At 36.9% G+C, this 16,832-nt stretch overlaps 1 protein-coding gene across 1 annotated transcript; it reads left to right on the forward strand.

The window, feature by feature from the left end:
- Positions 1–4,955: 4,955 nt before the first annotated feature.
- LOC102922266 (olfactory receptor 5AC1-like) lies at positions 4,956–5,876 on the forward strand. The gene has a single exon (XM_006981630.2). The coding sequence runs from the start codon at positions 4,959–4,961 to the stop codon at positions 5,874–5,876; it is 918 nt and encodes a 305-aa protein (XP_006981692.1). The 5' UTR covers positions 4,956–4,958.
- The last annotated feature ends 10,956 nt before the right edge of the window (positions 5,877–16,832 follow it).

Below are 16,832 nucleotides of genomic sequence, written 5' to 3' on the forward strand. Positions count from 1 at the left end.
CATGCTTTCTGCTGGTGATGTTCTCTTTTACTTCATCTTAAAAAAAAAATCTCTGAAAATCTATCTCCAAACACCTACATATCTCTCCACATTGCTATGTGTCTCTTTTCTACTCATTTCCACATCTCTCTTCTGCACAGCTTTCTACCTCCTTCCTCAACAGAAAACTCTAGACAGAAAACTTCACACTTTCTGATGGTAACTTTCTCTTATACTTCATCTTGAAAAATCTTCTTTGAAAATCTCTCTGCCTCCAAACACCTAGATACCTCCCCACTACATCTCTCTTCTACCCATTTCCACATCTCTCTTCTACATAGCTCTTGACCTTTTTCCTCAACAGAAAACTCCAGACAATATATGAGTTAGATTTTCAGGATCACATAGCATTTCTTGAGTAACAATAAGAAACAGAGCCATGAGAAATCACACAGTTTCTTTCAGGCTAGTGATGTTTGCCTAACCAGGCATGGTGAGTAACCATGACAACTCTCTGCTATCAGCCAGGTTCCCTGATATGCAGTCTGAAAAGCAAGCACATAGCTCTGAGTAGTAAGCATTCCCCAACAGAAAATGACATTGAATTTCAGTTGTTTATTGTTTAGCTGAAGCTTGAGTCTTGAATCATAAAAATGAGGTTAGGAGTATGTGCAGATAGTCAGTTGCTGCAAGGAGTTGGGTCTTTAATGTTATCAGCCAGGCTTTTGCAAGTGAAAAACTGGCAATAAAATTGTTTCATGCCTGACCTTGGTTCCACAATTAGACACCTAGGAACTTGTCCTTTTGCATTCATTTGCAGAGGCAACTAGTTTACTTTGAATTTTCTCTGAGTTCTTAATTTAAATAATGGTATAAAAATTTGTCTTGTAACTGAGAATATTGTTACATTCCTATGTCAGTGTGAGCTTTGAAAAATATTCTAGCATTATTTATATTCATCTAAATTGTACAGCTTAAGAAAATCATCTTCCTGACCATCAACAGTTATATGGGTGACCAGAAGATGGAATATATACACAAGTTAAAAACACAGGCAGTAGGGAAATACCCATACTATTTTCTAGGGAAGAAATGTAGTGGCACATGAGAAAACTTACAGATAGTAGCAACAAGTTGTCAGAGTGTGTGGTTCTATAAGCCTTGCTTGACAAGGTTTGTCCATCAGAGAGTCTTTCACTTGGTGGGTTGACACTTAAATTATTAATTGCCATCTGTTATTTTTATAACATGGCATGTGACACTCAAGGACTCTAGATTGATAGCTAAAGAGCCTTCATGGGACTGCTTTAGGCTCCTGCATGTGGATGACAGTTGTGTAGCTTGGTCTCTTTGTGGGACCCCTAGAAGGGGGACCAGGACCTGTCCCTGGCACATGAGATTTTTGAAACCTAATCCACATATTAGGATGCCTTTCTAGCCTTGATGCATAGAGAGGAGCTTGGTCCTGCCTCAATTTGATACACCATGCTTTACCGACTCCCATGTGAAGTTTTTACCTTGCTGGAAAGAGGAGAAGTGAATTGTGGGGTACATGTAAAATGAGGGTGGCCATTGGAAGAGAGGAAGAAGGGGAAACTGTGGTTGGTATGTAAAATAAATGAAAAATTTAATAAAAAGGAAGAAAATATTTTTCCAATGCAGGACAGGATTGTTGTTGCTTAGAAGTAAATTTAGATAAAATATCTGTTATATCATTTAAAGAATATGGATAGATTAAACATTTCATTTGACTTATAATTGATATCTTCAGTTTTTGAAAGAAATGGAGCATATGTAAGGATAGTTATAATAGCAATACTACATTTGATCTGCTGATTAGTGAACAATGCCCAACAGATTGGATGTATCCTACTGGGAGTTTTTGCCAGCATTTAGGGAGTTTCAGTGTTCATCTCACAAACAGGATTGAAGATAGGAAGAAATAAATATCATTCTCTCCAAACTCTGTATCTTAAGGAAAATTGACATGGAAAGAACAATTCTTGATATCCTTGTTCCTTCACTTAAAGTATTCTTCAGAAGGATATTTTTCTTACATCCCCAGGTAGGAGATATTTTATTTCCCTTTCATTAAAAAAAGTTAAGTGATACATGCATCAAATAGGAAGGCTTTCACAAACATATTTGCCAATACACAGGGAAATACTTTTCAGGACATTTATCTAATAAATAGAACACAAAGCAATTCCACTGGAAGACCTAACTCCCTATGGATTCACAGTTACCTGTTTGTGAACGAAAGATTTGATCTCTGTCATGAGGTTTTGTGAAGTCCATGCAGGTAGCCTCTAAATATGCTTCTTATTAACAACAGTGGGGAGCTTAACTTTATTGACTATTGAGGGGAACTCCATCGTAGAACACCTAGTACATTATAGTGAAACTTTAAACCAAACTTCATAAACTTGTATATAAATAATAGTAAGTCAAAAGTGGACTCACATGTTCTGAAAATTTAGATTCTATATCCTTAATTAAGATAATGTTATAAAAACCAATCTGTCAAAAATTCAGTTATGTTTAAATGAATTTTATTTTGAAAATATTATAGAATCTTAGTTAAATTTCTCAGAGGTGTATGACATCCAGGCAGTATCTGCCTGCTTCCTCACCTGGTTCTTGGTTCACATAAGCATTCCTGGAATCATAAAGAAAGGAAGAGCCCACCACTCTGGGAACATCAATTACATTAGTAAGTTTTTTGGCATATAACAAGTATATTCTTATAACTTTTGGAGATCAGATGTTTGAATTTACTTCAAATGTATCAGCTTTCATTAATGTCTTTACAAGCCTAATAAAACTAATAAACAGAATTTCTTTTCTCTATTCCCAGTAAGGACAGAGAAGGAAATACTTCCCAGGATAGCGTCTCTATTTAAATGAAAGAGTCCCTAAATAGCTTTCTATGTAACATTCAAGTTCTCCATATTTTTAATTCTTAAGATTATTTTTAGTCAACATGCTTTTTATTTAACTCTATATTACAATGGTTCTCCATTGTTTTTTTGGTTTGTTATGTTGATTCTTGGAAAATTACTTTCAGGAGACCACAGATATGAGCATGAGGATTTTAGTTAAATCCATAATAAAATGGTAAGGAAAAAATGAAAACTATGGATTGGTGCAAACCTATTTGTTGGGTCTTATAACAACCCATGACTATCTATTGTTTAGACATTCATGCCTTCTGTGGACAGTTGACCTGTTCCTCTTTTAGTTTACCAATGCAGTTCTGTGTATACACAAACATTTTATGCCCAGGATTCTGCATATGTTGGCATTACAGAAATGCAAAGTGGTGGTGGTGTCTCAAATTCCCTCCTCCTTGGTTCTCCTGGAACTATCTTCACTTGCTGACTTATTGCATTCATGGATACATGTTGATCTTTGGGGTTTTTTTCTTGTTTGTCTATTATGTATATAGTCATTATCAATTTGTTTCTGAATTTCTATCACATGACTTTTTTCCTTCTTTCTCTTTCTTTCTTTCTTTCTTTCTTTCTTTCTTTCTTTCTTTCTTTCTTTCTTTCTTTTTTTAAGCTACTTAATAATGAACTGTGAAAGTGGACATCCTAACTCCCAAGAAGAGACATCAGAGGTTTGGGTTTTCACAAGGATCATCTGTGCAAAGTCATACATTGCATTCCCTGGGAGCACCGTCCCAAAGTAGTCTGTGCATAGGCTCTCCATTGTGTGTGCAGCTTGGCTCACAACCTTAGTGACTTTTCTAGTTTCTGTGTTCAAGTGCCTGATGAGAAGCAAATTAAAAAGGGAAGGATTTTCATTTTAAAAAAATTAATTTATTTTTTATGTATTGGGGTGTTTTGCCTACTGGAGGTCTGTGCACCATATGAGTGCTCCCTGCCCTCAGAGGCCTGAGGAGAGTGTCAGATCCTCTAAAACTGGACTTAAATATAGTTGTGAGACATTATGAAGGTGCTGGGAACTGAACCAGGATCCTTTGGAATAGCAGCAAGTGCTCTTAATTACTAAGCCATTTTCCCATCTCCTATATTTCTTTCCAACTCGCTATTTCTGTTTGTATACATTGCAAACTTCAGCACTTAAAAAATCCAGTTATTGAAAACATTAGCTTTTCTTTTTACTGTGTTTGTGTGTGTGTGTGTGTGTGTGTGTGTGTGTGTGTGTGTGTGATGTTACATTCTGACTTCACTTTGAAATTTTCACTCATGAAATTGAAAGGAAATAACTCGTTCTTTCCCCTAATTGTGTGAGAAAAAATACAAAGGTCTACTAGAAAGCTATGATGGTGTAAAGAGCAGAAAAAAGCAGAAATAAGATTTATTACTTGGCTATGAATATGTTAAGATGAAAGAATTATGTGCATAAGTAATACCAAAGACATATTAAGTATCCTTACCATATAAAACTTTTGAAAGACTGATGTGTATATATAAAATGAAAGTAGAAAGGATATCACCTAGAAGAAGAAAGAAGATTAGAAAAGAGGAAGGAAAATGGGAGAAGCTCTTGGGTGTATTTTCAAAGCATAGAATACAACAGAATGACAATGATGCTATATAACTGTCACTTTGTATGCTAATTATTTATTAATAGTAAAATATTAAATCTTATGGAAAATGGAAATTTTTTTCAAATTGAGCTAGTGTCTTTTTAAAACATTTTAGTATAAGCCTGAAATACACAATTTATAATGGATTCACATATTCATGAGACCAGGTAAATTAGTGTCTGTGGTCTCATTCATATTTCAGATAATTGGATGCTGAAAGTTTATACATTAAAAATGTTCAGAAAATATTTTGTGTTCCCGGCATGTTTAAAAAGCAGACATATGACACATTCCTATCTGTTGATTGTGGAGTATCTGAAGCACAGGAAAGTGGTCTCAATCTAGTCCTGTTCTTACTGAGTCTTAGTTACATTTTTAAAAATCTCCTCCCTTCTTGCAGTGAGCAGCCTGAGTGGGTGTGATGGAAGGAAACAGGACCCAGCTGACTGAGTTTGTTCTCAGAGGAATAACAGATCGTCCAGAGCTGCAAGTCCCCCTCTTCTTGGTGTTCTTCTTCATCTATGTCACCACCATGGTGGGCAACCTTGGCTTAATCTTTCTCATCTGGAAGGATCCCCACCTTCACACTCCCATGTATCTTTTCCTTGGAAATTTAGCCTTTACTGATGCCTGTTCTTCATCTTCTGTGACTCCAAAGATACTTATGAAATTTTTAAATAAGAATGACATGATATCCCTGGGTGAGTGTTTCTCCCAATTTTATTTTTTTTGTACAAGTGCAACTGCAGAATGTCTCCTCCTGGTAGCAATGGCCTATGACCGCTATGTAGCCATATGCAACCCTCTGCTCTATCTAGTAGTGATGTCCAACAGACTCTGTGTTCAGTTCATAAGTGTGTCATATCTAATTGGACTTCTACATTCCATGCTTCATGTAGGATTGTTATTTAGGTTAACGTTTTGTAGTTCCAATATAATAGATCATTTCTACTGTGATGTCTTGCCACTTTATGCAATTTCTTGCACTGACCCATCCATTAATGCATTGATCATTTTCATTTTTGCTATTTTTATACAAGTGAGTACTTTTATGAGCATTATAGTCTCTTATATCCGTGTGCTCTTTGCCATCCTGAAAACAAAGTCCAAGAAGGGTAGAAGCAAAGCCTTCTCTACCTGCAGTGCCCATCTGGCATCCGTCTCTTTGTTCTATGGCACCCTCTTTGTCATATACGTGCTCTCTGGATCTGACAAAGAAAATTATCAGGGGAAAATGTATTCATTGTTCTACACCATTATCATTCCTCTGCTAAACCCCTTTATATACAGTCTAAGAAATAAAGAAGTTTTAGATGCTTTGAGAAAACTCGCAAAATGATGACTAGTTCTGAAAATTTAAGGTGTTTTCTATGACCAGATTCTCTGTTAAGTTTGTCATAATATTTGGCCCTGTATTTGCACATAATAGGGATTTTGTTCTACATAATGTTAAGTAAGGCAATAAAATGTAGACTAAGAAGCTTGTATTATTATTATTATTATTATTATTATAAAATAGTGAAGCCTTTCAAGAAAGGTAGAGTATAAATTGTTTTTGAATTCACCCTCGAAGAACATAAATTGTCCACAAATTACTGTCTTCATATAATTAATTAATTCTTATTTTCCTAATAGATGTGTTTGTATATTATTGAAACAAAACTCCAAATGTATGGATTCAGTTTCTATTTTTCATTTATTTATTTTTTGTTTTATAAATGTATGCATGGCACATGATCATAAGTATCACCCACTGTCCCTTCCCATCCTCCCACACACTTGCTGATTCTCTTCTTACTGTCCAACAGTGCCCCTCCCTGCTTTCATGTCTGTTTATTCAGGCATCCTCCACTGCTGTGTGTTCATAATTCCAGTGACCATGTTGAATACAGAACGTAGTGTTTCACAGAACCCCTCTCCTTCCTCTGGCCTTTACATTTCCTCTTCCACTCTCCATCATGTTTCTTAGGCCTGTTATAGTTGTCCCATTAAGGACTGCAGACTCTAGAGATGCTTATTTTCAGCATGTTGGCCTGTTTTTTAAAAAATGTTTTTTGAAAATTTCATGTCTGAGTACAGTATTTACACCATTTCTACTCACCATCTTCATCATCCAATTTTTTCTTTCACCTCCATCCTCTCACATTCAAAAGCCCTCTTTTGAGTCTCGGCATTAACCATTGTCTTCCACAATAAGAAGCTTCCATGACCAAGGCTGAAAGCTGCACTAGTCAGTGGCTAGTAATACACCCGTTTAGAAAGTAGTGTGACCTCTGTCCATCTGGCACAATAAGAAGTAGTAAATCCAACCCCACAAGGCTTGTGACCACCCTATCCAGGTGCTTCCGGTAATGTTCACAGTACCAGGATTGCATCCCTTCCTTGGAGTTGGTATAAGATCCAACCAGTAAGCCACTGATTAGCCTCTAGCAGTTGTGATGACAATAAATCAGTGTCCACCAGTTGCTTGACAGGTGTCAAGGCCATTGATTGTTCTCCCCCTGCAGCCTCAATAGCACCTTCTAGGACTCTGAGGGCTAGGGCTACTCAGCAGGGAGAGAGCTTCGAGCTTGTCTCCAGTCTGTTGTCTCTCTGTTCTGGATCAAGTGTCTTCAGTACTAGAGTCTTACCATGTACTTCTGGTCGGCACCTAAGAGAAAATGCAACAACTTCACTCTGTGATCTACTGGTCCCTCCACTGTTAACTCATGGAGAATTATCCTGCACTTGACAATGATATTTCTTTAAACACCCATGGATTCCAGTATCAGCATTGACCAGCAAGTCAAAGTACCTTGGTTCAAATTTCTATTATTATAACTATCTATATTGTTAATATTTTAACTAGCTCTCAAAGTGGTAGTTTTCCTTATTTACTCAACTAAAACCTGTTGTTTCAAATCTTCTTAATTGTTTCTATCCGATTTCCTGACATGTGATTACATAAATTGTACATGATAGGGATAGTTTTATTTTTATTGTAACTGTATATTAAACACATCACACTGTATTTTATGGATTCTGAAAACCAATACTAGCAGGAACCCTGAATATTCCACTCTAAATATCAATATCAGACATCAGAACATTTTCACTTTTCTTCATTTGACAATGGTTGACCTTGACTTTGGTAAACACTATTTGCCTTACATTGCAATTTTCTGTAAGTCTTTTAATCTTTAGTTTTCTGAAAGTTTTATATATAAATAAATGTATATATACACATATATGTATGTATTGCATTCACCTATCAACACTTACCTCCCCCCATTATTCCCTCTGGATACCTTCTTCTTACCTAGTTACCTTAAAGCAGCAGGTTTCTCTATAGTTTTTTCATGCACCCACAGTTTTGGTTTCCTCTCCCACAAGATTCACTTTCCCTGTTTCCACATCCCCATCCCCGTTTGAACCTTCACAATCTTGGTATCTCCTATTTTCATATTGTTTGTGTTTTACTGTCCATACCAAGACTTCACCCCAAATCCCCACATCTTATGGCTCCTCTCTAGCTTTCTGACCTATAAAGATATTCTCTCAACCTTAATCACAAAAATAAAAAAAATTCAAAACTAAGTTCCCCAGTGAGGAGTAACACATAGAGTTTACTGTGTGCCTGAGTTACATCACTTACTAATATTTTTAGCTCTCCCCATTTTCCTGGAATTTCCATAATTCATTTGGTTTACAGCTCAATTGAAGTGAAATATATATATATATATATATATATATATATATATATATATCTCACATTAATTTTCCACCATAATTTGCTGAATGTCTTGATTGATTATATTTCCCAGATATTATGCACAGAGCACCAATGATCATGGTTGTTCTGGTATCTGCATCAGAGAGTGTATATTTGTTTATTTGGGTATAAACACAGGGGTGATATAGCTGGGTCTCATGATATGGTTTGTTTGGTTTTTTGTTGTTGTTGTTGTTGTTGTTGTTGTTGTTGTTGTTGTTTTAGCTATTTGGGAAACCTGTGTACTGGCTTCCCTAGTTGTTGTACAAGTTTACAATCTCTCCAAAAGCTCATGATGGCTCTTCTTTCTCCATGTCACATCAGCATTTCTTTTTTAAATTTATTTTTTCTTTTATAATTCCACAAATTTAATAATAAGTAGGCTTCATCCCAAAGATGCAGGGTTAGTTCAACATATGAAAATCTGCTCATGTAATTTACCATATAAAAAACTAAAATAAAAAAAAACATATGATCATCTCATTAGATGCTGAAAAATCCTTTGACAAAATTCAACACTCCTTCGTGATAAAGATCTTAGAGAGATCAGGGATACAAGGAGCATATCTATGCATAATAAAAACAAGTTGACATCCAACATCAAATTAAATGGGGAGAAACTCAAAGCAATTCCACTAAAATCAGGAATAAGATCATAAGGCTGTCTACTCTCTCTGTATCTATTCAATATAATACTCGATGTTCTAGCATAAGACAACAAAAGGATATCAGGGGATACAAATGGAAAGGAGGAAGTCAAACTTTTACTATTTGCAGATGAAATTATAGTATACATAAGTGACCAAAAATATTCTACCAGGGAACATCTACAGCTAATAAACATCTTCAGTGATGTGACTGAATACAAGATTAACTTTAAAAAAAATCAGCAGCCTCCTATGTATAAATGATAAATGGGCTGAGAAAGAAATCAGGGAAACACACCCTTTACAATAGCCACAAATAACATAAAATATCTTAGGGTAAGTGTAGCCAAACAAGTGAAAGACATTGTATGATAAGAACTTTAATTCTTTGAAGAAAAAAATTGGTGAATATATCAGAAAATGCAAAGATCTCCCATGCTCATGGATTGGTAAGATTACCATAGTAAAAACTGGCAATTTTACCAAAAGCAATCTACAGCTTCAATGCAATCCCCATCAAAATTCCAACATAATTCTGTACTGACCTCAAAAGAACAATAGTCAACTTCATATGACTAAAACCAAAAACTCAGGATAGTTTAAACATTCCTGTACAAAAAAAGGAACTTCCAGAGGTATCACCATCATTGACTTCAAGCTCTACTATAGAACTGTAGGAATAAAAACATTATGATATTGGTATATAAGCACACAGGTGTATTAGTGGAATCTATTCAAAGACCCTGATATAAATCCACACATCTATGAAGGCCTGATTTTTTTTACAAAGAAGCCAAAAATATACAATGGAAAAAAGAAAGCATCTTCAACAAATCATGCTGGCATAACTGGATGTCAGCATATAGAAGAATACAAATATATCTATATGCATCACCCTACACAAAATTCAAGTCCAAGTGGATCAAAGACCTCACCATAAATCTAGTTACAATGAATCTGATAGAAAAGAAAGTAGGAAGTAGTCTTGAACTCATTGGCATAATAGACAACTTCCTGAATAGAACACCAGTAGCACAGACACTGAGAACAACAATTATTATATAGAGAACAACATTGATAAATGGGACATCCTGAAACTGAAAAGCTTCTATAAGAAAAAGGACACTGTCAATAAGACAAAATGACAGCCTACAGAATGAGAAAAGATCTTAATGAGCCCCACATCTGACAGAGGGCTGATCTCCAAAATATATAAAGAACTGAAGAAACTAGACATCAAAATACCAAACAATCCAATTAAAAAATGGGCTACAGATCTAAATAGAAAATTCTTAACAGAAGAATCTCAAATGGTTGAGATACTTAAAGAATTGTTCAACATCATGGAAATGCAAATCAATATGCTCTGAGATACCATCTGACACTTGTCAAACTAATTAAGATAAAAAAAACACTGAAGACAGCTTATGTTGGAGGGGAATACTCTTTCACTGCTGGTGGGAGTACAAACTTGTACAGCCACTCTGGAAATCAGTATGGCAGTTTCTCAGAAATTTGGGAATCAATCTACCTCAAGATCCCAATATACCCATCTTGGATATATACCCAAAGGATGCTCAATCATACCATGAGGACACTTGCTCAACTATGTTTGTAGCAGCATTATTCATAATAGCTAGAACCTGGAAACAACCTAGATGCCCCTCAACCAAAAGAAAATGGATAAAGAAAATGTGGTACATATTATACAATGGAGTATTAGCTGTAAAAACAATGACATTTTTGGGCAAATGGATATAACTAGAAAAAAATCATCCTGAGTGAGATAACTCAGACCCAGAAAGACAAACATGGTATGTACTCACTCCTAAGTGGATATTAGGTGTAAACTAAAGGAAAACCAAGCTATAATCCACTGCCCCAGAGAGGCTAAGGAACAAGAAGAACCCAAAGAGGGAAGCATGGATTTCCCTGGGAAGGAAAAACAGAAGAGATTTCCTGTGCAAACTGGAGGCAGCAGCAGGGGAGAGTGGGAACATGAGGGATCTGGTTAGGAGGGTTGGGGGCAGGACGGAGGCAGAGAGTCATGGAAGGTATATTTTGATGGGGGCGTCATTTCAGGGTTAGGGAAAAGCCAGCTGCCAGGGAAACTCCCAGGAACCCACAAGTATGACTCCAGCTAAGACTCCTAGCAATAGTGGAGAGGGTGGCTGAACTTGCCTTCTCCTGTAATCACATTGGTGACTACCCTTATTGTCATTAGAGAGCCTTTATCTAGTAACTGATGAAAGCAGATCTAGATATCCACAGCCAAGCACTGGAGCAAGCCTCAGGAGTCTTATTGAAGAGAAGGAAGAGGGAGTGTGTGAGCAAAGCAAGGCAAGGTCGTGAAGGAGGAAGCCAAAGGGACAGCTAACTTGAGCTAGTGGGGGAACACATGTTCTCTGGACTGACAGCTATGGAGCCTGGATGGAACTGACCTAGGCTCTCAGCAGGTGTGTGACAGTTGTGTAGTTTGGTCTGGTTTTGGTACTCCTAGCAGTGGGATCAGGAACTGTCCTGTGCTTAAGCTAGCTATTGAAATACTAAAAATCAAAAAACAAAAAAATGTTCATATAAAAAATGTGGACTAAACAGGTGCAATTGGTGTAACAATTTTAATATATTGTGTATATATACATACATGCATGCAATAGTGTTTTTGACAAAGAAAAATTTTTGACAGAAAATAAACCTGAATTTGAAGGAGAGTAGAGAGACGTACATGAGAGTGTTTAGAGGGAAGTTAGGAAAGAGAAAACTACTGTAATTAAATTATACTCTTAAAGATGTTCTATGACTATCTCTAATCTTAAAGTTCTAAAATTGAAAAACATTGCATCCAAATATATTTACATTATTAAGGATGTTGTCTTACACTTTTGCAACAATTCTATGGGTTGATTGTGACCATTTACATTACATATCCAGAAGCAGCACATGTCATTTTTTATGCAAGCCAATAATACTAAATGTAATATATTTATATGTATGCACATGACAGCATACCTATATCTACATAAACAAAGCACAGAATATTCCTGACCCACCTGTACTTGGAAAAGCTGTAACATTTTTTAAAGATGGGTAAGTCACCGTAAACTTTATTGAGAACTAGAAAAGTATGATTGCATCTATTTATGAGTACAAAATGATGTTTTGTTATATACACACAGTAGTTCATGAGTAGCCATTATTACCACGTGGGGAAGATGTCCCAAATATCTTCTTATCCCACTGAAACCTTACCTTAACAACCATTCCTCAGTCTGTCAACTCTCCAGGCTCTGATAACTATATATTCACTCTTTTGTGTGTCTCACTGTTTTAGATTCTGCATTTATGTGAGACTAGGAAGTACTGGGCCTTCTGGGTTGTATAATTTCATTTGACATATCTTCCAGATTCATCAATGGTTTTCCAAAGGACAGAATTTCCATCTTTTGAATAGTATTCTTTCTGTATGCTCACCTCATTTACTTTGTCAATCCACCCATTAGTGGGCATGTAGGACACTTTAATACTGTGGGCATTGTGGAAAATACTGTAATGGACATGAGAGTGCAGACATCCCCTCAGAACACTGATGTAGTAGGGCTTCTTGTTGTTTTATGGAGCCCGTTCGACCTGTTTGCAACATACATGATTTTGGCTCTAAGATATTGATCAATAACTATTCTTAATCTTAATTTCATCACTGGCAAAGCAAAGTTACTAATGAGTACCTACAATGTTTTCCAAAGATTCAAGTGGGAGACTGAGAGGGAAGTTCTTGTCATTGGTGACACAAAGTAGAGACACATGTAATGGTGATGTGAATTGTACTGGTGGTTGTTTTGCTTATTGATAAACGAAGCTGCACATCTCTTTTGCAAGAGAATAGAGTTTGAGGAGGGCAAAAATGAAATGTGTGCTATTCACAGGAAATTTAATTTGGCTCAGTTCACAAAGCAACTTTTACACGTAGTTCGTTCATTGCATCTTTATGTTGACATGTAAGTAATTTAGAGGGAGTAAATGAAGGGAAAGTAACAACATGGGTGATCCATTTTAAAGAAATCACCTCCGTTTTTAAGGATAATTATAACATTTTATAGCCGAGTGCATCAGACTGAAACATTACGCCAATGGACTTTTCCTTCTACACCATGAACCAACTTTGAGGTCTGACTATGTTAACACTATGTCATCTTGTCTGGTGTTTACAAATTTCCATTTACAAGATTGCATTTGAGTCTTTTCTTTTCCAAGAATCCATTTTTTTCCATGAAGAGCACATTAGTTATGACCCAGTTGCTGTAACAGAATATGACAGACCATCAACTTAAGAGGGAAAGGATAGTTTTGATTTCATAGTTCCATGATGATACAGTCCTTCATGGCAAGGTCAAAGCAGTGGGAGTTCAGAGCAGCTGGCACATTGTAACCACTGTCAGGAGCAGAGCAATAAGAGAGAGTAGGGCCAGGCTAAAAAGCCTCAAAAGCCTACTGACAATAATCAATTTCTTTAAGCAATGTCTGCACATCCAAAAATTTTCTGACCTTTCCAAATAGCAGCACTAGGTACCAATGATTCAAACCCATGACCCTATCTTAAATATTTTTTATTCAAACCAAAGCATTCCAGCCCTCATCCCCATAAGCTGATGATCCACACTTAATGCAAATAGCATTCAATGTAACTTTAATGGCCCCATTATCTTAATCAGTCTGAGCACTAGTCAAAAGTCCAAAATCTTAAGGCAGATTCTGTAGTGATATATTGTGTACCCTAATAAACTTGCATGGGGATCAGAGGAAAGAGCCAGCCACTAGATTAGACATAGAGGTCAGGTAATGGTGGCACACACCCTTAATTATATCATCTGGCAGGCAGAGAGCCATCTGGATCTCTGTGAGTTCAAGGCCACACTGGAAACAGCCAGGCAATGGTGACACACACCTTTAATCCCAGTACAGGGAAGCACACTTGTCTTTAATCCCAGGAAGTGATGTCTGGCCAGAGAAAGGTATATAAAGCATGAGGGAAAGGAACTCACGCTCTTTAGGCTGAGAATTTCATAGAAGTAAGAACTAGTGCTTGCTGTCTGCTTCTCTAATCTTTCAGCTTTCACCCTGATATCTGTCTCTGGGTTTTTTAATAAGAGACCACCTAAAATTCAAACAACAATATTCTCAACTAATCACAAATGCAAGGTAACTTCTTAACTTGTAACCTAAGTAAAATAAAATGAAGTAAAATGTCATAGAGAGTAATTATTTTCATTCCAAAAGGTAAGAATACTGGCATAGCAAGGAAATGTTGGCCAAAGCAAGAACAGTATCCAGCTGGGCCAACACCCAACCTCCATGCCCAGCCCATACGACTTGAAAAGGAATCATCGCAGCTGCAAGGGGCTTGGAGGCCTCGTCTGTGCAACGCTGCTGCCTGTAGCACACACAGCCTCTCTGCTGTGCCAACTCGATTCCATGTGCGAAGCTTTCTTCAGCAGATATATTGCACTGGCACCTCCAACTCCCTGGGGCCTTCATTGCTTTGTCTTCAGGGCTTCACACAAAGTCCTCTCAGAACCCCGCTTGCATGGATTCTAACCTGCCACACATTGTCTGGACAGAGATGCTTGCCATGACTCGCCCTCATTCTTGCGTCTTTCATCCCTTCAATTGTAGTACCACATGGCTGACACTGGCAAGTTCTCCAGACAGCTTCAGATGTATTCTGTACCCTTGCATCACCGTTGTATTAGCTTCTTGGTTTCTGAGGAAACATTCTCCTAGGCAGTTGCTTTCCAGGATCCAGAAGCTGTTTCTTCATTCTGAGCTTAGGCACTCAAGTTTCAAATATATTTGTATTTTCGCAATTTGGAGTTTGTTTTTGTTTGTTTTAGTTTGGTTTGGTTTGGGTATTTTTATTTTGGTTTTTCGAGACAGGGTTTCTCTGTGTAGCCTTGGCTGTCTTGGAACTTGCTCTGTAAGCCAGGGTGGACTTGAACTCACAGTGTTTGCCTGCCTCTGCATTACAAGTGCTAGGTGTCTGCCATGATTGCCCAGCAAGTTGAAGTCTTTAATGGGTGTTGGTTTTTCACACCTCAGAGAGCTTTCATTAATGACCCAATACAGACGATCAGGTTTCACTTTAATGGAGCTATTTCCTTTATCAAGTAGAGATGCTTTATATTCAAACCTCAGTCTTAACTCACACATTTTCCTTACCATAGTCACATTTATGTCTCTTTTTACTCACTTATTGCTATACACCTGCCTGTCCATCTATTTGTTTATCTCTCTATATATAGATATATATCTCTATCTCAGTGTAGATCTGAAAGAGAGCAACTAAAAATAGCCACAACACAACCTAAATTTTCTACTATGGAACATGCTGGGCCAATACTTTTCAATCTAATCTCAATCCAGTTTTTACAGGTACCTAAAGATTCTTTACCACAGTATAACCCTGAGAGACCGATAGGTCATCCTTACTCACCTCTACAACACCATGAGTCAGGATTAAGAGTATGGTATCATTTCTCTACCTCCTGACATTACAAACTCCCATTAGAATGGTCTCTTAGGCTCTGCGTATCACAGTTGAGGGCTTATCTTGCTCAAAGTTTCAAACTATTCCGTGTTCCTGCTGCAAAGGAGGTTCAAAGGCCTTAGAACCACAAGGTCATGACTATCAGAGCAACAATACTGCCTAGTGCCAATCTTCTGTCTGAGCTGCTTTGTGTAACAGGTAAAGCATGGATTAGGGTTTGCATTTCCTGGAGAATACAGTCCCTGGGGCCCAGATTAAAACAGTGGGTACATCATATACACACTAAGGAAGCAGAGCAAAAATCAGAAGTGGGTGGGGTTATGGAGACTCAAGGCCTCCTTGTGCTGACCCACTTCCTCCAGCAGGTCTGCACCTCCTAAGAATTCTGTAACCTTCCCAATCAGTGACAGCATATGGGAACTAAGTACCCAATGCGAGAACCAATGGGGCCTTTTCACATTCACTGTAACAGTGTTGGTCTTTTTCCATTCACAGTTTGTGTAAATTCTATAGTCATGTTTTCAAATATTCTACATTGTGGTTTTTGCATCTTATACTGTTCAACTCATTTCCCTCTTTCTCATATTGTTTCAATACCCAGAGAAATTATAAACTGTCATGGCAAGAATATTCCTGAATGATGCTATAGACTTTATGTAGCTCAAGATATGAAGCCCAGTGTGTCTGTTCACCTTCTTCCTAATGAGATGCATTTGAGATCTTGGCTAGAAGTTGCATCCAGATATCTGACTCAGAGCCAAAGAAATATGTGAAAACAAAAGATAGCAAAATTTTAAGAGGGAAAATAGCTTTTAAATCAATCATTTATACACCTGAATTGATTTTTTTATAAGAAAAATAAAAAAGCCCAGCAGTGGTGGCCCACGCCTTTAATCCCAGCCCTCAGGAGGCAGAAGCAGGTGGATCTCTGTGAGTTCTAGGCCAGCCTGGTCTACAAAGTGAGTTCCAGGAAAGGTGAAAAACTACACAGAGAAACCCTGTCTCAAAAAAAAAGGAAAAAGAAAGAAAAAAATCGAAAGAGTTGTGATATAGATTTTAAACCAAAAGTTTATTCATTTATTGGAGAACATAATTTAATGAAGTAAAATTCAGATAATATGAATTTCAAAACAACAAATAACTGGAATTAGCTCTTAAAGTCATCGATAACTATTTTATAATAATATTACTAACACAGACATGCACAGTTAACTTTTCAATCTTTAAATTAACAGTATGTAAAATTTATATCATATTGCATATATTTATATGCAAAACACAGGATCAAATATTATGATGCACTGCAAAAGAGAAGAAAAGTTGATACAAAAAATTAAAATACTAAGAAAATAATTA

The sequence above is a fragment of the Peromyscus maniculatus genome, chromosome 12, assembly GCF_049852395.1.
Source record: "Peromyscus maniculatus bairdii isolate BWxNUB_F1_BW_parent chromosome 12, HU_Pman_BW_mat_3.1, whole genome shotgun sequence".
Taxonomy (NCBI): Eukaryota; Metazoa; Chordata; class Mammalia; order Rodentia; family Cricetidae; genus Peromyscus; species Peromyscus maniculatus.